Source organism: Neoarius graeffei, chromosome 27, assembly GCF_027579695.1.
Source record: "Neoarius graeffei isolate fNeoGra1 chromosome 27, fNeoGra1.pri, whole genome shotgun sequence".
NCBI classification, from domain to species: Eukaryota; Metazoa; Chordata; class Actinopteri; order Siluriformes; family Ariidae; genus Neoarius; species Neoarius graeffei.
In genome coordinates this window covers 43,899,470-43,923,579 of record NC_083595.1, presented here as the reverse complement: position 1 = coordinate 43,923,579, position 24,110 = coordinate 43,899,470, and the positions used below count along the sequence as shown (strand labels likewise).

The 24,110-nt window shown below is 39.6% G+C and overlaps 1 protein-coding gene across 1 annotated transcript in view; it reads left to right on the top strand.

Annotated features, from left to right (window-relative positions):
* The window catches only part of nfatc3a (nuclear factor of activated T cells 3a), a 163,565-nt gene that overhangs the window by 65,243 nt on the left and 74,212 nt on the right, over positions 1–24,110 (top strand). The window contains exon 3 of the mRNA XM_060911502.1: positions 2,251–2,413. Coding sequence (XP_060767485.1) covers positions 2,251–2,413 — 163 coding nt within the window. The remainder of the gene's footprint in view (positions 1–2,250; positions 2,414–24,110) is intronic.

The window sequence follows — 24,110 nt, the reverse complement described above, 5'->3', positions numbered from 1 at the left end:
AGGGCTATTTACTGTATTATTATTATTATTATTATTGTTATTATTTACTGTTTGATCTCAAACGCATTAAGAAGTCAACAAACTCGTCCACTAATTACCTTTTGACGAGGCACCTGTTAATTGAAAAGCATTCCAGGTGACTACCTCATGAAGCTGGTTAAGATAATGCCAATAGTGTGCAAATCATCATCAAGGTAAACGCTGGCTACTTTTGAAGAATCTAAAATATAAAACCTATTTTGTTTTTTAACACTTTCTTTGTTTCGCACATAACTCCATATATGTTCCAGATGTTATTGCATAGTTTCGATGTCTTCAGCGTTGTTGTACAATGTAGAAACTACAAAATACAGAAAAACCTATGAATGAGTAGAGTAGGGGTGTACAAACTTTTGACTGGTGTAAAGAAATATATAACTGTAAACATGTTTGCTCTTTAAATACATCTGACGTAGAGACAGTAACCTATAAACCCACGTGCAGTGTTCTGTAATTTCTTCCATCTCTTACTTTTTTTGATTTGTGAGTAATAATAGCAAATGAATGTCCAATACTGATGCGAAGTATTTCCATTTTGTTACTCGACCCCATTTTCAGGCCAAAAACACTGTTCTGAAATTAACAGCTGTCTCTCTACTGAATGTGAGTCATATGTTCCCGATGAGAGAAGAAGGACCTTTCTATTTTATCTCACCACAATGTAGACAAAAAGTCAAAATACAGAAAAACATATGAATGAGTAGGTGTGATCAAACTTTTGACTGGTATGCTCTCTCTCTCTCTCTCTCTCTTTTTCATACACACACACACACAGTACTGTGCAAAAGTCTTAGGCACCCTATATTTTTTCATACAAACTTTGTTCTAGATTTCTAGTTTATGACCTCTACATTATCGAGTCAGACCAAAAACATTTTAGAGTCCAAACATTCGTTTTCCAGCACAAAATTAAATGTTACAGAAAAAAAAGGTTGTATCTGAGCAGCATATTACATAAGAGAGCACTTTTCAGATTAAAAAAGAAACCATAATGAAGGTTACTGGGTTTTGGTGCAAAATGAAGAAGCGAGTGTGACAGTCAAAGTGTCCAGAAGAACTGGGGCTGGTTCTGTAAGATGTTCAGTAAAACCTACAGATCATTTCCACATAAAACTGCACTCATCGGACTTGAGACTTTTTTTTTTTAAGCAAAGGGTTGTCTCACACCAAATATTGACTTTGTTTCATTTATTATGGCTTACTGATTATAGCATTTTTTTTTTATTGTTGAAACATTTAATTTCATTATTTCTTCAGCCGTTTTTGGTCGACAGCATTTCTTTACATGTGCCCAAGACTTTTGCGCAGTGTTTTATAAAATTATACACGACAATTTGGCCTCATAAAAATCATCAATAGCTTTTGTATCAATATAAATGATATAAAAGCGACAGAACATTGTCATAAATCACGAACAAGGCTCATATTGTGCTTTTATTTTTCCACTGTTGTAATCAAATCGTATTTTAATTTTTCAAAGAAAACAAATTTGTCATCACTTGATTTTTCGTTTACTTTCGTTGTGTTCAGCTCGATTTTTATTTCACATTTTGATTTTTCGTTATCATTTTGGCTCCCTTCACCCGTGTTTGGTTTTTGGCCACAGTTGGAAAAAGAGCTGGACATTTATCACTTGATGTCCACAATTTTAGACCGTTACAGGATACAGGACTAGGCACAGTTTTATTTATTGAAATGGAATGAAAAGACTTGACTAATTTCATTTGTTTTAAGTGAACTGCAGTGGAACAAACTGAAGAACTGAACCTGAGTCCAGAAAAAAAGGTTAAGTGTCTTAATATTAATCAAGAGATGCTGTACCACAAACCAGGTCTGCAGGAGTGAAAAATTAAATAATCTTCGTAAAATCCTCTTAAAAGGTCCGTATCAGTAACTCCAAAACCGATCATTTCCCACGCAGTCCTACATCTTCATTTTGTTGAAGAGACCCAGGAGAGCTCAGATGCTTGGAACTGTTTTTACTCTTAACCCTCTTAATCCTGAACTGCTCACTGAAAAGGCACTTTGGATAAAAGCTTCAAATAAATGAATAGATTGAAAGGTTGGCTTTATAGTTTTAGGGTTTGAGGTTTTTCTCCTTGATATGCTCAAGTGAAAGGGAATTAATATCCAAAGAAACATGGTGTAATTATATATATATGTGTGTGTGTGTGTGTGTGTGTGTGTGTGTGTGTGTGTGTGTGTGTGTAGAACATCCTCCCTGCCCCCGCTGGACTGGCCCTTGCCGAGTCAGTACAGTCAGTTTGAACTGAAGATCGAGGTGCATCCTAAAGCCCACCACCGGGCGCACTACGAGACCGAGGGCAGCCGAGGAGCCGTCAAAGCAGCCTCCGGCGGACACCCTGTCGTCAAGGTGAGTCACCATGGCAACTGGCCACCTGCCGGCAGTGATGTAAGCACGCAGGGTGTCTCGTTACCTGTTCAATGAGGACGAGTTTGTTTTACAAAGCCTTGCTTTCATGTTGGTTTTAAACAGAGGGGAGGCTGCGAGCTCAACTGCTTCCCTAACATCTCAATGTATTTTATAACAGTACATCAAAGTGTAGCCTGCATACATATATATGTGTCATCTCGTGAGTCCTCAGATGAATCCTTTCTCAGAGTCCTGTTAAATGCGTTGAATGAATCACCACAGCTTCCATCGAGTAGAACAGATAAAGCAGGCATTTCTATGCAAAGCAGTACAAGTGATTTGGATAGATTTGCTTGGGTGGATCACATGCCGTAATCACAGGGCCATTGGGAATGTAGTACGAGAAAGAAAGAGAGTCTCTGCAGGGACGTAGGTGAAGAATATTAAGGCCCTGTCCACACGGCAACGGATTCAGGTGAATCTGATAAAATTGTTTATCGTTTCGGCCTGGCGTCCACACGGCACCGGCGTTTTGGGTGCCCCAAAACGAAATCTTTTGAGAACGGGTTCCAGAGTGGAAAGATCTGGCAACGGCGCCATTGCGAAGTCGTCTGGATGAGTAGAATGGATTTGTTTACGATGACGTCACAACCACATGTGCTTCACGCCGGGTAGAAGTGTAACGAACTCGATGCGAGTTGTCAACAAATCCTATAACTTGGTTCATGAAACGCGCTTACAAAATATTTTCACTGTGAATATTTATTGTGTAATGGTGCAAAGTGAGAGAGAGAGAGAGAGAGAGAGAGAGAGAGAATAGCCCTTAGGGCAGAGTCAATCCCGCCAGCAAAAATAGGGGAAAAAAAGGAGCGATCTCACCTCTTCAGATGTTGGTTTAAGTCCTACAATACATTCCTCAAAAAGGGCGTAGAAGAACAAATTAATCCATCAACATGTAGCATTCAATTTATTCCGGACCATTAAAGACACCGCCTTCCGCGTAGAATCATACGTCATCCTCGCCGCCATATTGGATGGGGCAAAGCGGAGAATAGAGATGCCTCATTCATGTGCTGCGTTTAACTGTACCAACAGGTTTGCCGTCCAAACGAGATCACATGGGATTATCTTTCACAGGTGAGACTGGAAAAATACTTTTCATTGTATTTGGTCATTATAACGTAATTTTACGAACAGATTTTTCTGACTGTGGCTAATATGAAGTCTCGCGCATAATAGTTTATGCGCATGCGTCCTTACTTCTATTGTTCTGGTGTCTCCGATGGGACCGTCTTACAGCGCACCTAGAGGTGTGGCATGTGTATTGCATCGTTTTCAGCAAGCGTTGCGTTGCCATATGTACCTGATATTTTACTGATCCATTGCCCATGTGGACGTGATATTTTTTTTTTAAAATCTCGTTGCCGTTGTCGTGTGGATGTAGCCTAAGTCTGGTTAGATATACATTGGGGAAGCCATGAGCTAATGGTTAGAGAAACAGCTTTGGGACCAAAAGGTTGCTGGTTTGATTCCCTGGACCAGCAGGACTGGCTTAAGTGCCCTTAAGCAAGGCACCTAACCCCCAACCACTCTGGCAAAAACTGATGATATGATTATCAGTTCGGGCATTGAACCTGACTGATGTACATTAGTTTAATTTCAGTTTATTATGATACAATGCAGTGTTTTTATAGGAATGTGCAAAAATATGATCAACATAGAAACCATCTGTTATTAACCTGCACAAAACTAGAACATAATTTATACTTGGCATTTAAAAGCATATTTTAATTTGTGTTTTGATTTGGAGAACGCTGCTACTATGCGGAAGTGATATTGAAAATCAAGCTGCTTTAACAAGCAAAAGAAAAGAAAAGGAAAAACCCACCTAAGTCGAACACTAATCGTTTCCGTAAAGTTTCTACTTACTTGTCATATTTTCTCTTTCACTTTTGTACCCAAGATACATTTTCAAGTCAATTCGGTTAATCAAGATTATTTCAGGTCTTACACTTTTGTTCCAATAAGTTTCCTGTCCATGTGAAAAAATAGAAACCTTGCGCACTCTGTGTCTGTCTGACATCATTTCTGATATTTTTTGTTTTGAAGACATACCGGTAACTCTATTAAACATGCTACATCATCTCTTATTTACTATACAAAGCATTCAAACACGAAATTAAAATATTAATACAGCAATCAGCATCACAGTAAGTTCCACCATATTTTTGGATCAACAGCTTTTTTGAAAACTTACATTTTTCATCCACACAAAAATGTTTTCAGATTTAAAAAAAAGATGGTTGAAATAAGAAAAGATGTATGGAGCAGTTTGCTACATCATGACAGGTTCTCTGTAGATGATTCTTCCACTTGTATTCTAAGTAACTTTTGGCGTCCCTTGATGGTAGCATTACTACATCCTGTGAGCGTTCAGTAGTAGTTAAGTTAAAATCCCTGAGGAACTAAATCGAAGCTTAGGTTAATATAGGTCTAGTGGGATTGCTATAGACAGCAAAGAGCATAAATAATTTATTATTTTGTTGCTCATCTTGGTTAAAGCTTACCTGATGCAGCACAAGTCTGATGTCACTTGGTCTGCTCTGAAAGAGCTACAGTCACACTCGAGTCCGAGCAATCTAGTGCTATTTCTGTGGTAATAATTTAGAAGGTTCATACTTTATTTTTTAGTTTTTTTTTTTAGTTTTTTTTTTTTTAGTTTAGATCTGCTGGTGTGACACAGTGAACTGGTTGTCTTGCACAGAGAAATGAAATGAGAGTAATATTATGTAATATTTATCTTTTTTTTATTTACAATACTGAGAATTGTGAAGATCGCATACCGATTGTGTGAAACATTTGGCAGAGCACACCATTAGGAGTAAGTGTAACATGTAGCTGTAGGCCTGAGAGCTCTCGTGTAAAAACAATGTTCACACTGATGTAAAATAACCAGAACAAATCCTCTATCCTGCTGTATTATGAGATACTACGGATCAGATAGGTAAGGAATACTCTCTGTACTGCACACAGCGAGAGACAGAGATGGAAGACAAAGCAGAGAGAGAGAAGGACAGAGAAAAAGTGTGTGTGTGTGTGTGTGTGTGTGTGTACAATACATGAGCATATCCCTTATAACCCTGGGGCCAAAAGTACTCAATAGTGATGAAAAGTTTGATTCAATTTAACAAACCAATTCTTTCAAACTGCAGCACATACAGTTTGATTTAAATGGACTTGTGAACCAATTTGACTGATTCATTAAAAAGAACTGGTTCAAAATGATGATTCTTTCAAATTGCAGCACACATAGTTTGATTCAAATGGATTTGTGAACCAATTTAACTGATTCATTCAAAAGAACCAGTTCAAAAGGATGATTCTTTCAAGCTGCAGCATACATAGTTTGATTTGAATGGACTTGTGAACCAATTTGACTGATTCATTAAAAAGAACTGGTTCAAAATGATGATTCTTTCAAATTGCAGCACACATAGTTTGATTCAAATGGATTTGTGAACCAATTTAACTGATTCATTCAAAAGAACCAGTTCAAAAGGATGATTCTTTCAAGCTGCAGCATACATAGTTTGATTTGAATGGACTTGTGAACCAATTTGACTGATTCATTAAAAAGAACTGGTTCAAAATGATGATTCTTTCAAACTGCAGCACACATAGTTTCATTCAAATGGACTTGTGACCCAACTTGACTGAGTCATTAAAAAGAACTGGTTCAAAAGGATGATTCTTTCAAACTGCAGCGTAGAGAGTTTCATTCAAATGGATTTGTGAACCAATTTAATTGATTCATTAAAAAGAACTGGTTCAAAATGATGATTCTTTCAAACTGCAGCATACCGGTACATAGTTTGATTCAAATACTTGTGAACCAATTTGACTGATTCATTAAAAAAGAACTGGTTCAAAATGATGATTCTTTCAAACTGCAGCACACATATGCCGCTTTTCCACTACCAACGCGGCTGAGTTGGGCTGAGCCGTGCCGTGCTGAGTTGGGCTGAGTCGAGCTGAGTGGGGCTGTTGGAGTTGCATTTCGACTACAACCGCGCTGAACCGTGCTGGCTGGAAGTGGGTGGACACATTGGGTGGAGTTAGCAAAAGTGGGTGGACGTCACGTGATGTCGTTAGGCGGCGCAAACAGTGACATCAGTGATCTTTTAAGCGGTAGTCTCACGACCCGGATAGTAAACAATAAACATGGAGTCGTTAGTGTTGCTGGTCTTGGTGCTGTGGCTTGTTGTCACCGACAACGCCAACAGATACTGGCAAGAGCGTATAGATGAGGCGAGGCGCATAAGGCTTCAGAAAGTCTCGTAACTCGTAATTCTTCTTCTTCCGGGTTTACGTTGTTTACAGATCCCAGCGTGCTCGCGGGGTGTGTGTGGGCATGTGAGGACACTCCTCCTCACCAATCAGTGCACAGGGGAGTGTCTGCTCACGCCCCTAGCCCCACTCGGCTCGGTTTGGCTCGCTTCAGCCCTACTCCAAAACCGTGCGAGTTTTGGGTGCTAAGCAGGGCTGAAGCGAGCTGAGTCGTGCTGCTCTAAGGTAGTCAAAACGCGAGCCGTGTCGGGCTGAAGTGAGCTGAAGCGAGCTGAAGTGAGCTGAAAAAGGGTAGTGGAAAAGGGCCATTAGTTTCATTCAAATGGACTTGTGACCCAACTTGACTGAGTCATTAAAAAGAACCAGTTCAAAAGGATGATTCTTTCAAACTGCAGCGTACAGAATTTCATTCAAATGGATTTGTGAACCAATTTAATTGATTCATTAAAAAGAACTGGTTCAAAATGATGATTCTTTCAAACTGCAGCATACATAGTTTGATTCAAATGGACTTGTGAACCAATTTGACTGAGTCATTAAAAAGAATCAGTTCAAAAGGATGATTCTTTCAAACTGCAGCCTACAGAGTTTCATTCAAATGGATTTCTGAACCAATTTGACTAATTCATTAAAAAGACCTGGTTCAAAAGGATGATTCTTTCAACTGTCTGATTCAGTGAATTAGATTTGAACAATTCAATTTCTGTCAGTTGAATATAAATTTATAGGTGTTTTATAATGAAAATTTATGGGTGTTTTTTTTTTTTAATTGTTATTGGATTTTAAATTAATGAGTTTTTTGTTTTTGATTTTGTTTGATGATTGTTTTTGAGTTCCATGTGTATATTATCAGTTTTAGATATCAAGTGTAAACTCAATAAAAAACGTCATCATCATAATAATAATAATAATAATAATAATAATAATAATAAAGCTTTGAAATTAGTCCACATAAAATTCTAGCTTGTGTATGAATTATAAAAAAGTTTATTTAAGTGTGCTTCTAGTATACTTCTTTTAAACTAAAAATAAGAGAGTATGCTTTCAGTTTACTTTTTATTTACTTACAGACATACTTAATAAAGTTATACATAAGTATACTTGGCTTATACTGAAAAGTATATTGAAAAGTCTAAGTATATTAAGCTTAAACTTTTGATCAAGATATACTTAACAAAAGTGTAATAAAGTATTAAAACATTTGTGCCTTATGTTTAAGTGTACTCGCCCTGTAGTTGTGCTTCAGCATTGTTGACTCTTAGGTATGTTTGTGCTTCCATATAAGGTTTTTGTTTGTTTGTTTGTTTGTTTGTTTGTTTGTTTGTTTGTTTGTTTGTTTGTTTTTATTTCTCCTGAGTGGGATAATTTTTTTTTTCTTTAGAGCTTGGATGTCAATTTCAGTCATCATTGCCATGTTTTTATACTTTGGCATTTAATACAATGTTGCTTTAAATTTTGATTTTTAAAGAAAATGAATATGTTCTTAATCCTGAGTATCTGTTATTATTTTGTGAATTCTTACCTTTATAACTTCATTGTAACTTAAGTTACAAAACACTTAAGTTGTCTACTGGTAGTGTGCATGAGGTAAGAGTTAGGGCTAGAAAACTAATAGTATACCTAGAAGGGTAATTGCAGTACATTTCAATGCTAGAAAGTGGACTAGATGTATATAACCAGTAACTAATAGTATATTTCCAGTATGCTATAAAGTATACTTTTATAAACTAAAAAGTGGACTAGAAGTGTGTAATGAGTAAACCAATAGTATATTTCCAGTATACTACAAAGTGTACTTTAGTAAACTAAAAAGTGGACTAGAAGTATAAAACAAGTAAACTCATAGTATATTTCCAGTATACTATGACGTACATATGCTTTTGTAAACTAAAGAGTGGACTACAAGTATAGAACTAGTAAACTATTAGTATATAAGTTTACTTGTGGTATACTTGCAGTACAAAATAAAAAAATACTAGTTGTATACTCAGTTTACTTCTCTTGGACTTAAAGTATACTTTTTATAAACTAAAAGTGGGTCAATTTAGTCCCAAGAAGTATTAGATTAGTTTACTTACAAGTATACTGTAAGTACATTGATATCAGTATATTTAGTACACAAAAGTATACTTAAGGAAATATACTTTAACTTTATTTAATAAAATGAACTTGAAGTATACTTCTTTTTGATAAGGGTAAGTTTGTTCAGGAGAACATGTATAACTTCTTTACTGCTTATGCCAAGAACAACTTTTTTATTATTATTATTCATCACACATACACTTGTGAAAGTCCTCTCTGCATTTAACCCATCTGAAGCAGTGAACACACACTTGTGCGTACACACACATACCCAGAGCAGTGGGCAGTGTTGGGGGTTAGGTGCCTCGCTCAAGGGCACCTCATCCTAAGGTCACCCCAAGTTAACCTAGCCACGTGTCTTGGACTGTAGGGGAAACCGGAGCACCCGGAAGAAACCCCCGCCGATGCGGGGAGAACATGCAAACACCACACAGAAAGGCCCCCGTCAGCCGCTGGGCTCGAACCCAGAACCTTCTTGCTGTGAGGCAACAGTGCTAACCACTACACCTTCCGTTTTAAAAGATTTGTTCTAAAAATATCTAAGGTATCACCAGCTTGGCTAAACAACAACCGATACTTAAAGTACATCCTTCTAATTTTGTTGAGGTATTTTTATTAAATGCAAAAAAACTTTCCCACTTTCAGCTACGTACACAAATTTGGAACATCGCAACGTCTATGAAAAGTGATTACATGTATATTTTTATATTTGTCTTAGGCTACTGTACCTTATTAGCCTAGCACCTTTATAGCATACGTCATACTAGCCAAACATCACAAACTGTTTTGGGGATTGGACCTCAAGTTTATGTTTTCTGGTGGATTCGGAAACAAATTCATCCAGCAGATTCAGCACATAACTGTTCGTTTCTTTCAATCAAACATGGTCAAAACAAATGTTCAGTTCAGAGAACGAGTTGATTGTGTCATTTAGGTGTTCAATCCGTTTATCGGATCAAGTTCAAGTTAAGATTTCGAAATGGTAGATTGTTAGAATTGTACTGGAATATTTAAATGAATAATACAAACATGGCATATATGACACATGAACTTTGAGATGGAATCGACTGACTCACTAACAAGATCCGGATCAAAAGAATGATTCCTTCATGAATCGGATATCACTGGAGCACAAATCTTTGTCATTCTTGTCATTAAGATTGTGCAAATCTGATGCCATACATACATACTGTACATACATACATACATACATAAGATAGCATAGCTGATCTTAGATCAGTACTTTGAGAGGCCTGTTAACATATTGACACAACAAAGGTGAAAACTATATGGCCTTTCGATTTCATAAAATTGGTGAAGTTTAGTTCCCACTGAAATTTGGTCATTGTGATATATGTTTATTTCTGCAATATCTAAAAAATATCAGGCCATTCTGTGGCTGGGAAGTTATATAATTTGAGCGGATTCCCGAGCAAATAATGTACATGAAATCGTTTGCTTCGTGCAGTCAAGCAGACAGAGGAAGTCCATGTGTGTGTGCATGTGCAGGTTTACCTTTGACTGTGCACTGACAGTTCCATCATTCTGTTGCTAAACGAACAGCTGATCACACCGAGGTGCTCACTGACCGCCAATATTTATTAGTTTGGTCCTGCGTTTCCTTTCCTTCGTATATAACGTAACGTCTTTTCTTCTTGCTTTCCGTTACTGTAGTCAGTCTTTCACATTTCATTTACACACTCACGTCCTTCATGTTTCTCTCCTGTTTCAAATTTGTATCCCACAATGCCTTACGTGAACGGGGAAAGCCCACTACGTGGTGCATGACGTAGTAGCTTGAATTGGGTCATGGTGAAGCAGGAAAAAATAGCGTAGAATTTAGGGCCATGTGGCCCTAAATTCATTAATTGGTCTATTTAAAAAAACAAACAAACTAATAATATTGGAAGTCTGTGATTCAAATTCAGTAGCTTTTGGTCCACTAAACAAAAATAATTGGGTGTCAGGGAAAATTCTTTTTATAACATATAAACTTGAAAAATCTGCAAGGCAGTTTATCTTTAAGAACAGTAGGTTTTTTTATTAATAACCTCATACACGCGCAGTTACAGACACTGCTTAATGCCACAGCTGAAGTCTTATCTGATCACACATACCCGTACCCATTCTTTTCTTTGCTGTCTAGTTCATTCTAGTTTTTTTTTTTTTTTAAATACGAGCTACTTTTAAGCTTTTCTCCTGCTCCCCACATTAGACGTCTGCTGTGCTGGATGGATGTGGAGTATTAGGGTTGTCCTCACTTTGTGTGTTGTGTGAGTGTGTGTTTGCGTTCGACTGTGCTCTTTGAGTACTTTGAAGAGGCAGTGCATAATGACATAAACGCTTTCCCCACTTCCTCTTCCACCATGATTGAGGATGCATAATTCCAGCTTAGCACTATAGTGGTTAGCTTTATAGCTGTTTAGCAATAAGCCACACACCACCTGCTCTCAGCCAAGGCTACGGCATTGTTGAGTTCAAGGAGTTTACTCTGAGGATACTTAAAGCTAAAGGGAATGGAAATGAGTCTTTAAAATGAAAAAAAAAAGGGAGAAAAGAATATTCATCCTATAATATAACTTGTTGTAGTAATTTACACTCAGTGGTGCATCATGGGTGATGGAATGGGTGGGAACTTCTGTGTGGAGATGCTGAGTCATATATTAGGCACTCGAAAGAAGTCCAGCTGGTAGACAGGAGCTGAAATCAGTAGAGAAATACGATACTTGTTCACTACTATGGTCAACATAAACCCTAGTTTAAGGTAAATAACAATTTCTCGTATTTCTACATGCACTTACTGAGCTATTTTTGCTTTGAAAAGATATTCCTGAAGAAGTGTTTTTAAGCCATTTAAAGGAGAACAAACATGACAAAGCGTTCTGTGAATACAGTGTTTCATATTTTATATTTCGATATTAAATTAAATATGCTGACTGATTTTCACTGAAGGTGCAGAAGAAGTGTTTCATTCTCTTTGGACTTACGGTTGCGAATATAGAGAGGATATTATATGGTTGCGCGAAGATATGAAGTTTATCTTCTCGTGGTGAACATATTCACGAGTGAGTGACGCGAACAAGTGAAAATAGTTTCAACACGAGAAGATAAACTTCATATCCTCGTACCACCCTGTAATGTTCTTTATATTATATGGACACATCAACAAAAGAACATAAGTTAATCAAAAGAATTTTTATCTTGAACCGGTTCGCCATTTTGACAACGTACGTCTAGTCAACCCGGAACGACCATCGCTGAACAAAGGAGGTGGTCTGAGACACCACTTATCAGCCACCTACAATGTAGTCCTTGGCACACTTCCCAGAAAACTGAATACACATCCACACCAAGACTCAGCTGACTTTAATGACTCACATGATGGCAGAGACCCAACAACCCACAGATCACCCTAACAACCCTCTAGGCTGCCAACACCGTTCACACCCGGCCTCCAGCGACGCTAACACCTACAGCAGGGGTCACCAAACTTTTTTCTCTGGGGACCACATTGTCATTCCTGACTGCAATGGGGGGCCGGGGTCGGGTCAGCTATATAACATAGAATTGTATGACCCAGACAAATATGACCACCAGCAGGCCTCATTGTGTAGTAGAGATTACTAGCCTGGCACAGCCATCCCTACTACAACCCCAATTCCAAAAAAAGTTGGGACAAAGTACAAATTGTAAATAAAAACAGAATGCAATGATGAGCAAGTTTCAAAATTCCATATTTTATTCAGAATAGAACATAGATGACATATCAAATGTTTAAACTGAGAAAATGTATCATTTAAAGAGAAAAATTGGGTGATTTTAAATTTCATGACAACAACACATCTCAAAAAAGTTGGGACAAGGCCATGTTTACCACTGTGAGACATCCCCTTTTCTCTTTACAACAGTCTGTAAACGTCTGGGGACTGAGGAGACAAGTTGCTCAAGTTTAGGGATAGGAATGTTAACCTATTTCTTGTCTAATGTAGGATTCTAGTTGCTCAACTGTCTTAGGTCTTTTTTGTCGTATCTTCCGTTTTATGATGCGCCAAATGTTTTCTATGGGTGAAAGATCTGTTCTGCAGGCTGGCCAGTTCAGTACCCGGACCCTTCTTCTACGCAGCCATGATGCTGTAATTGATGCAGTATGTGGTTTGGCATTGTCATGTTGGAAAATGCAAGGTCTTCCCTGAAAGAGACGTCGTCTGGATGGGAGCATATGTTGCTCTAGAACCTGGATATACCTTTCAGCATTGATGGTGTCTTTCCAGATGTGTAAGCTGCCCATGCCACACGCACTAATGCAACCCCATACCATCAGAGATGCAGGCTTCTGAACTGAGCGCTGATAACAACTTGGGTCGTCCTTCTCCTCTTTAGTCCGAATGACACGGCGTCCCTGATTTCCATAAAGAACTTCAAGTTTTGATTCGTCTGACCACAGAACAGTTTTCCACTTTGCCACAGTCCATTTTAAATGAGCCTTGGCCCAGAGAAGACGTCTGCGCTTCTGGATCGTGTTTAGATACGGCTTCTTCTTTGAACTATCGAGTTTTAGCTGGCAACGGCGGATGGCACGGTGAATTGTGTTCACAGATAATGTTCTCTGGAAATATTCCTGAGCCCATTTTGTGATTTCCAATACAGAAGCATGCCTGTATGTGATGCAGTGCCGTCTAAGGGCCCGAAGATCACGGGCACCCAGTATGGTTTTCCGGCCTTGACCCTTACGCACAGAGATTCTTCCAGATTCTCTGAATCTTTTGATGATATTATGCACTGTAGATGATGATATGTTCAAACTCTTTGCAATTTTACACTGTCGAACTCCTTTCTGATATTGCTCCTCTATTTGTCGGCGCAGAATTAGGGGGACTGGTGATCCTCTTCCCATCTTTACTTCTGAGAGCCACTGCCACTCCAAAATGCTCTTTTTATACCCAGTCATGTTAATGACCTATTGCCAATTGACCTAATGAGTTGCAATTTGGTCCTCCAGCTGTTCCTTTTTTGTACCTTTAACTTTTCCAGCCTCTTATTGCCCCTGTCCCAACTTTTTTGAGATGTGTTGCTGTCATGAAATTTCAAATGAGCCAATATTTGGCATGAAATTTCAAAATGTCTCACTTTCGACATTTGATATGTTGTCTATGTTCTATTGTGAATACAATATCAGTTTTTGAGATTTGTAAATTATTGCATTCCGTTTTTATTTACAATTTGTACTTTGTCCCAACTTTTTTGGAATCGGGGTTGTACTATATCCACACTACTATATCAACACTTGATTCCTGGCACATATTTGTTTATCTTTACTAGTGGTTTGCAAAAGTAGTAATCGAGTCTTCACACTTTGTTTTAATTTGAAATACCACAGATATTCCATTTATTTATTTTCTAATAAAAATAACATCAAAGCTGTCAAGGTAATAAACATCTGCCTAGTTGAGGTGATTGACACTGGCAAAGGTGAGTGGAAAATTATAAATTGTAGGTAGGCCTGTTGATATTATTAATAATATTAATAATAATTGTGTGCAGCACTTAATAAAGGTCAAATAAATAGGCCGATAAAATAAATACATTTAAAAAAAACTGAAATTATAATAATATGAGCAATAGATCAATAGATCACAGCAGTTGTGCTGTGTCCTGCACGTCATTGCTCTCATCCATGGCCAAAGCAAAAAACTCGAATTCTGACGCTCTCTCATTCAGCTGGTCATACGCGTTGTCCCCCAAATCTTCGGTTCGCCTGGTCATAGTAGGTGCGGAGAGACTCGCCGCGTTGAGCGCATCCTTCTCGTCGGGACACACCTCCTCGGCCACAGCAAGCATGCATACTTTAGCAAAGTCCCCATCAGTAAACGGCTTTCCATGGGTAGCTAGTAGGTGAGCTACCTTATAGCTAGCTCGGACAGCAGCCTGGTTGATCTGGGTTTGGCGAAGGAATACATTCTGTTGTGCAGCCAGTCCGCATTTCATCCTCCGAATCCTGTCTTCTCTTGTTTGCCCTCGCAAACTAGCATACTCTTTGTGGCGGGTTTTGTAATGATGATGCAGATTATATTCTTTGAAAACCAACATACTTTCTTTACATACAAGACAAACTGCACGGTCCTTACACTGAACGAAAAAATAATCGGTGGTCCACTGTTCTTTAAAACTCTGCACTCTCTGTCAGCTTTTCGCTTACCGCTAGCCATTTTGCTGTCCTGAACACTGACAGTTCTCTGCGCGTGCGCTGCCTGTCACTGCTTGATCGCAAGCATATGATGAAAATTCGGAAAATATGAATAGTTAATTTTATAACTAAATATCAATTTTAATTGATAAAATCAACAAAATATCAAATCAAATCAAATCAAGTTTATTTGTACAGCGCTTTTAACAATAAACATTGTCGCAAAGCAGCTTTACAGAATTTGAACGACTTAAAACATGAGCTAATTTTATCCCTAATCTATCCCCAATGAGCAAGCCTGTGGCGACGGTGGCAAGGAAAAACTCCCTCAGACGACATGAGGAAGAAACCTCGAGAGGAACCAGACTCAAAAGGGAACCCATCCTCATTTGGGCAACAACAGACAGCCTGACTATAATACAAATACAAGGCGGCATGGTGGTGTAGTGGTTAGCGCTGTCGCCTCACAGCAAGAAGGTCCGGGTTCGAGCCCCATGGCCAGCGAGGGCCTTTCTGTGTGGAGTTTGCATGTTCTCCCTGTGTCCGCGTGGGTTTCCTCCGGGTGCTCCGGTTTCCCCCACAGTCCAAAGACATGCAGGTTAGGTTAACTGGTGACTCTAAATTGACCGTAGGTGTGAATGTGAGTGTGAATGGTTGTCTGTGTCTATGTGTCAGCCCTGTGATGACCTGGCGACTTGTCCAGGGTGTACCCCGCCTTTCGCCCGTAGTCAGCTGGGATAGGCTCCAGCTTGCCTGCGACCCTGTAGAACAGGATAAAGCGGCTAGAGATAATGAGATGAGATGAACAAAATACAAGATGCAGACATGTTATTATTTGCCAAAAAGCAATTTAAAAAAATAGGCCATGACCACTTTTGGGGATTGCCTCATAGGGCCGGTTCAAGTGGTGGGGAGCAGAGGGGCTGGGGGGCCGGTCAAAGGGGGGTGGCGGGCCGGGCCGTAGTTTGATGACCCCTGACCTACAGGATGACTCAGAGTGTCTACGACCCATGTGACCTCAACAACTCCCCTTAGGTTTGTTTTGGTCTCCTCGAGGATAAATCCTTGGAACTCCCTTCTAGTCGGACAGAACTGAAGAAGCCTTTCGGATGAGAGGTGAAACGTCTTCAAGAATTTCAAGCAAGTCCAGTTGCCACCTTTAGCACCTATGGTTTATGATGACCTGGATGACTGAGAACCTTCACAGACATACAATACAGAAGATTTTGAGAGAATTTTGAAAGAGAAAGATGCATTGAATACCCAAAAGGAATGTGTATGTATGTATAATAATAATAATAATAATAATAATAATAATAATAATAATAATAATAATATTGGCTGGCATTGAGTGGTATATCAGATATATTCCATTCAGCTAGCATGATACTGAACTCGTCTTCAACTCGTACAGTATCATGTTAGCTGAATGGAATATATCTGATATACCACTCAATGCCAGCCAATATTATTTAAATATGTCACTCAATGGGGCGGCACGGTGGTGTAGTGCTGTCGCCTCACAGCAAGAAGGTCTGGGTTCGAGCCCCGTGGCTGGCGAGGGCCTTTCTGTGCGGAGTTTGCATGTTCTCCCCATGTCTGTGTGGGTTTCCTCTGGGTGCTCCGGTTTCCCCCACAGTCCAAAGGTTAGGTTAACTGGTGACTCTGAATTGACCGTAGGTGTGAATGTGAGTGTGAATGGTTGTCTGTGTCTATGTGTCAGCCCTGTGATGACCTGGCGACTTGTCCAGGGTGTACCCCGCCTTTCGCCCGTAGTCAGCTGGGATAGGCTCCAGCTTGCCTGCGACCCTGTAGAACAGGATAAAGCAGCTAGAGGAGATGAGATGTCACTCAATGTCCCGGATGTAGTCCGTATGAAAAATACTGACGTATTTCCCAGTAAAACACGCATGTCCATGTGTAATATAAGGCTGTATTGCCTTCTACTGTGTGTTTAAACATGATCAGGACTGAAAGGCAAATGTTGAAAGTGGAATTATTTTTTCCCTCAGTGAGACAAGCCTGTTTCGTGTCTTTTTTTTTTTTTTTTTTTGGACCATTATGAAAAACTGCGCTTCCACCAGTAACTAACTGAACCACAGTCCACTTGGATAAAGCCCAAGCCCAAACTCAGGAAGTTGGATATAAAAAAAAAAATTGACCGTCCCAATTCGCTCGCTTCATTCTGAGTCATACAGGGGTGTAGCATCATGTACAGGCGTTGCTATATTTGTTTCTGTGTATGTATGACTGCGTGTTTGGTATGTCTGTGTTTACTAAACACCCCTTGGCATACTCTTTGTTCGTTGTTTGCCCACCTCGTCGACCAGCTCGCTCTGTTCATCTGGCTGGAGAGCTTGTTCAGTGTTATTATAAAAACAGCAATACGTCGATCGCGTCCAGGGTAAACACAGCCTCGCAGCAGGAAGTGCTGTTAGTCAGTCGATGGTGTTTCTGTGACCTGATGATGGAATTGACCTGAAATTCCACACACACAGAGAGAGAAAGAGAGAGAGAGGTGGTCTTCATGATGAGTTCAAGCTGTGGGAGTGTTTGAAGGCGTGAGCTCATCACATAGCATCACCTCCATCTGGCCTCAATTTGGTGTTTTTTTTTTTGGTTTAAATGTGCATACAAACAAACAGAATTGCACCCACACATGTGTTTGGTATATCATGATATACCAAGCGTCATATTAATGACAAGAATACATGACATAACCCTGAAATAACAGTTCGGGTAGCAAAATTATTCTGCACTTTTGTACATTCCTGATACAGTGGGGCAAAAAAGTATTTAGTCAGCCACCAATTGTGCAAGTTCTCCCACTTAAAAAGATGAGAGAGGCCTGTAATTTTCATCAAAGGTACACTTCAACTATGAGAGACAAAATGGGGGTAAAGAATCCAGGAAATCACACTGTAGGATTTTTAATGAATTAATTGGTAAATTCCTCAGTAAAATAAGTATTTGGTCACCTACAAACAAGCAAGATTTCTGGCTCTCACAGACCTGTAACTTCTTCTTTAAGAGGCTCCTCTGTCCTCCACTCATTACCTATATTAATGGCACCTGTTTGAACTCGTTATCAGTATAAAAGACACCTGTCCACAACCTCAAACAGTCACACTCCAAACTCCACTATGGCCAAGACCAAAGAGCTGTCAAAGGACACCAGAAACAAAATTGTAGACCTGCACCAGGCTGGGAAGACAGAATCTGCAATAGGTAAGCAGCTTGGTGTGAAGAAATCAACTGTAGGAGCAATTATTAGAAAATGGAAGACATATAAGACCACTGATAATCTCCCTCGATCTGGGGCTCCACGCAAGATCTCACCCCGTGGGGTCAAAATGATCACAAGAACGGTGAGCAAAAATCCCAGAACCACACGGGGGGACCTAGTGAATGACCTTAGAGCTGGGACCAAAATAACAAAGGCTACCATCAGTAACACACTACGCCGCCAGGGACTCAAATCCTGCAGTGCCAGACGTGTCCCCCTGCTTAAGCCAGTACATGTCCAGGCCCGTCTGAAGTTTGGTAGAGAGCATTTGAATGATCCAGAAGAGGATTGGGTGAATGTCATATGGTCAGATGAAACCAAAATAGAACTTTTTGGTAAAAACTCAACTTGTCGTGTTTGGAGGAGAAAGAATGCTGAGTTGCATCCAAAGAACGCCATACCTACTGTGAAGCATGGGGGTGGAAACATCATGCTTTGGGGCTGTTTTTCTGCAAAGGGACCAGGACGACTGATCCGTGTAAAGGAAAGAATGAATGGGGCCATGTATCGTGAGATTTTGAGTGAAAACCTCCTTCCATCAGCAAGGGCATTGAAGATGAAACGTGGCTGGGTCTTTCAGCATGACAATGATCCCAAACACACTGCCCGGGCAACGAAGGAGTGGCTTCGTAAGAAGCATTTCAAGGTCCTGGAGTGGCCTAGCCAGTCTCCAGATCTCAACCCCATAGAAAATCTTTGGAGGGAGTTGAAAGTCCGTGTTGCCCAGCGACAGCCCCAAAACATCACTGCTCTAGAGGAGATCTGCATGGAGGAATGGGCCAAAATACCAGCGACAGTGTGTGAAAACCTTGTGAAGACTTACAGAAAACGTTTGACCTCTGTCACTGCCAACAAAGGGTATATAACAAAGTATTGAGATGAACTTTTGTTATTGACCAAATACTTATTTTCCACCATAATTTGCAAATAAATTCTTTAAAAATCAGACAATGTGATTTTCTGGATTTTTTTTCTCATTCTGTCTCTCATAGTTGAGGTATACCTATGATGAAAATTACAGGCCTCTCTCATCTTTTTAAGTGGGAGAACTTGCACAATTGGTGACTGACTAAATACTTTTTTGCCCCACTGTATGTGCGAAAATTTTTCGTTTTTTGTTTACATTTTCCAACCAGAACAAGAGCCTCCTGTGTTCGTTGTCCCATCTCTTGCTGTCTTTATCACCGTTTTCTTGTTTCTCAGTTCATCAATCAGGGAGACGTGACCTGGCACAGTCCGGCCACATTAGAACAGAGCAAGGATTTTGACCTCAAAAGGGTGTTCAGTAAAGTGTGTGTGTTGGATACATTTGTCTCTTTCACCCCTCTGTCTGCTTGCATTCCTCTGTTCCTTGTTGTGACATGCTCTCGACTACGGTTGTAAACTTCCACTTCTGCTCCTCTGTTCAGCTTGGAGACTCTCAGAGAGAGAAAGAGAGAGAGAGAGAGAGAGAGAGAGAGAGAGAGAGAGCTGGCCCAGTTGGCACAAGTCTGTGTGTCGGAAAGCGTGTATGCGTGTGCTCGTTTACTCCAGGCAGTGTAGCGCCGTGCACATCGTGTGTTTGCACATTTCGAGTTAATGAATGTGTGTAGCTTTGGAATATTAGCATCTCAAAGGTGCTTGAGTAAGTGACACATTGGGGTCAGAGGGTTATTGCTTGAGAAAATTTGCATGAAATTAGCCCATAAATGGCTTAAAGTTACAACTCATTACACACATGCACGCACACATCTCATTAGAGTAAACTGGTTAATGAGTAGAGCAAGAGAGACCGGTTAATAGTCAGTATGAGGGGAAACAGTGGGTTTACAGACAGACACAATATCAGATAGATAGATAGATAGATAGATAGATAGATAGATAGATAGATAGATAGATAGATAGATAGATTTGTTGTTACATTACATTACATGGCATTTAGCAGACGTGCAACAAGTGCAAAAGTCAGGTACACGAAGTGCCAAACTTCTACACAAGAAAGTTCTAGTGGCAACTGAACAAGTGACAGAATAACACTTGGTGTAATATTCTGCTGAAGTACCAACACTCAACAGCACTGTAAACATGCGAATCGTCTTGAGTTATAGTTACTGGAACACTCCAGGTGACCCTTCCTTCTGTGAAGTCTAGTTTGAGGAACTGTGGCTGTTTAGGGTGTGTGTTTAGATAATTATTGCTGCCTATATTATTATATCACACTGAGGCTCACAGTCAAACCTCGTTAGACTCGGACGTGGACAAAGTACCCAACTTCATTACTTAAGTCAAAGTACAGATCCCACTGGTCAAATGTTACTCCAATACAAGTGAAAGTTCTCCAGTCAAATTTTTACTCAAGTACTGAAGTACTTGCTTTTAAAAATACTTAAGTATTAAAAGTACATTTTCTGTCAACGCATCGTTGTATTATTGCCACAGTGCTTACAAAACCTAACGCCGCTACCAAAGACAGAAATGTGAATTCATAAAATGAACGCATGTCGTGCCATCATGGTGGGGCTAGCTAGTCAGTGAAGCTCTACCTGACATGCTAGCAAACTCTTTTCAAACTCAAAATCATATTGGGTAGCTAACGTTACTAGAAAAGAAAGATTTCTACATTCTGTTTATTTGGCAAGATGATGCTAAAACATATTTCTGAAAGGACTTCAGATAAGTTAACGTTATTCATGTTAGCGTAACAACTTTTTACCTGCTAACTTAGTATCCAAGTTAACTAGCTATGTGTTAACGTTAGCCGTGGACAAGGCTACGGCAACTTGGCGGGCAAATCCATAGAAAGTCATTTGACTAACCAGACTGCATAGCTATTGCAATGTTATCGCTAGCTCTAAAAGCACAGACAGCTTCACTGCAAGCTTTCTCTTGGAATAAAATGTTTACAGACCTCAATATGCTTCCGCAGGTTGGACGGTGAGTTTTTGTAGGCTGTGACGTGGTTCGTTTTCGGCAAACAAAGCAAACATTTAAAACAAAATGAATCTTTAATCCTTTCAGAAAACTGAAACATGGGTTCATGGGCCATGGGTGCGTGCATTCCTCAGAAGAACCGCCTCCTTCTATTCTGCCATCAACTGATCGTGTTAAAATAATGCTGCTGAGAAATAATTGAACTTGATTTTATACAGTCTGTGGACGTGAAGTGACCCTAGTGATTACTGATCGGCCGTCTCAGTGTCACCTGCGAAAAAACCATCACGTTTTAGAAAAGAAAAGAAAAAAACATCCACTTTTAAAGCTGCTTCATAGTAACGAGTAACAGGGACCTTAACAGAAATGTAGTGGAGTAAAACGTACGATATTTGTCTTTCAAATGTAGTGAAGTTAGTCAGAAGTTTCCAAAGAAAATAATACTCAAGTAAAGTACAGATACTCAAAGTGCACTTAAGTACAGAACTCAAGTAAATGTACTTCTTTACTGTCCACCTCTGGTTAGACTTAACAATCAACAGTAATAATGAGCAGGTCTTCTGAAATTAAACTGAGCCCACTAAAATAGATGACTCCTCGTTTTATCTGGGTATATAGCAAGTCAATTGAAATTCAACTCAAATGACTGTTTAAAAAAAAAAAAAAACATGGACAGTGTGGCTCCACTGATTCCCATTCTATAGAAATGAAGCCAAAATTCCTTCTTCGTATTGTCAAATTTGGAGCCTGAGCCTGCACGCATGGGACGAGAGTCGAAGTCGGGTATGCCTACGTATGTACATAGGACATAGCCTGCGCAAGGATTTGTTGTTGACGGTGGTGATGAGGGTGCGCAGTCCTCAACCATACTGCTTCAGGTCCTACTGGGGATCCAGGTGGCAAGCAAGGGAGCAGGACCACCAGGAATGACGGAGAGCTGCACCTCCGATGATGGTTCCCAGGAGAATGGGGGTACACGCCTGCATTGGCCACAGGAATCCTCAGTGTTTGGACCCCCTGGCTTTCAGCCTGTGTTCACCCTTCCACCAGTGATTCCAGGAATCACCCCCTTGCAGGCGTTGAGGTCACAGGACTCCGAATTCGGAAGGGTACCTACGTATGTAGTCGGACCAAGACCGCCCCCTTCTCCCAATACCAAGGTCCAAGGTGCAGCAGATCTTAACCACTTCATTTCCAAGTGCATCCACACTTTCTTATGATTTAGTAGTCAAAGTCCTTCCTGTGCCAGGACCTGGTCTTCCCAGGCAGTCTCCCGTCCCAGTACTAACCAGGCCCTTGAGGCACATTGGGCGGCGCCGATCTCCATTTCTATAGCCCTCAGCCTCTCACCTATATAGCTAGGGTTACAGTGGGGGGCTGGTCCTCTGGTAACCACGAGAGTTTGACTCCCCTCTCTCATCTGTCATGCAGCATGCCTTGCCAGGTACCATTTTTATGATGGTCTTTCTTATGACCTGACCACAGGTAGAACTCGCGATTTTCCAATCGAGACGCGGACACTCTAACCACTCAGCCAGCTCACGGTATGATATAGTAGAATAACATTTTATAAACTAATTTCTGGGGGGAAATAAAAAAAAGTGTAGATATCAGCAAAGGGAAAACTAGCTGTTCGAATTAGACACTGGACATGGAAAGACAGTTTAGATGAGAAACGTGACATGGAAGAAAGGCTGAATCACTGAATCGTGTGGAGATGGGCGGAGCTACACGTTTATACTGCAGCCAGCCAGCAGGGGCGCTAGACCTATGGTGGGCTTTTTTTTCTTTTTTTTTCTTTTTTAGAGATGTTACACTGTATATTTTTAAGTAATTGACAGAAGCAAGCAGCTTGAGTTTCTGACTTTATGTTTATGTAAAGGAATTTCTTCTTCTTCTACAGTTTTACAAATATCTCAATCACTGTAATTAATATCTCAGAGTGGGTGATATGACAACAAATATCTGATTGTGTGGTGAAGGAATAAATAAATTTATTAGGGATAAAATTAGTTCATATGTTTAAAGTCTTTATTTTTCTGTAAAGCTGCTTTGCAACAATGTCTGTTGTTAAAAGCGCGATACAAATAAACTGACTTTACTTCACCTGAATATCATGTCACGATTCTCAGAGGCATTTCTACAATGCATGATATGTAGCACGTGCAGGTTTGTTTGCTTATAAACTGCCAGTACAATAGTGGTGTGTTGTTTTAAAATAAATATAAATTAATAAAGAATAAATATTTTAACAAAGAAAAAAATCTGTTTAAAAATTGTAACATTTTGCAAAATGTCAAAATTTTACATTTTAAAAAGTACAGAATTTAAAAAAAATATATTTAAGTTATTCCACGAAATCGAGTCGTACATGAGCGGATACCTGAGTTGGCTATAAGCCGTGTACGACAAGATTGAGTGGAATAACTGTTTTATTCTATCCACATTCACTGGATTTTGAGAAACAGAGCATTTTTATTTATTTTTTTTTCAAACCCCATAAATAAAAACTTTATACAAAACGTCCGACAAAATCATTTCCGCTTAGAATGTAAACAAACCGGCGAAATGACAGTAGCAATTTGTGAAAAATGCGATAATAATAATTCTTGAAAAATAAAAAAATATATATGTTCTTATCATCAAATACTTTTATTCCATATTTTGTTGCTTGTTTTGTATTTTTTGGGGTTTTGTTTTTGAGTAGTTTTTATTTCGTCCTCGGTTGGGTCAGCATTTTCTTCTTCTTTAGGGGTTTTTTGGCAGTTGGCAAACCAATTTAAAGGTGCATTACCGCCACCGACTGGGCTGGAGTGGGAAACAGGAAATATTAGGGGGACGACGACACTATATTCTATTATTTAGCTATTTCTGTTTCTTTTAAATAC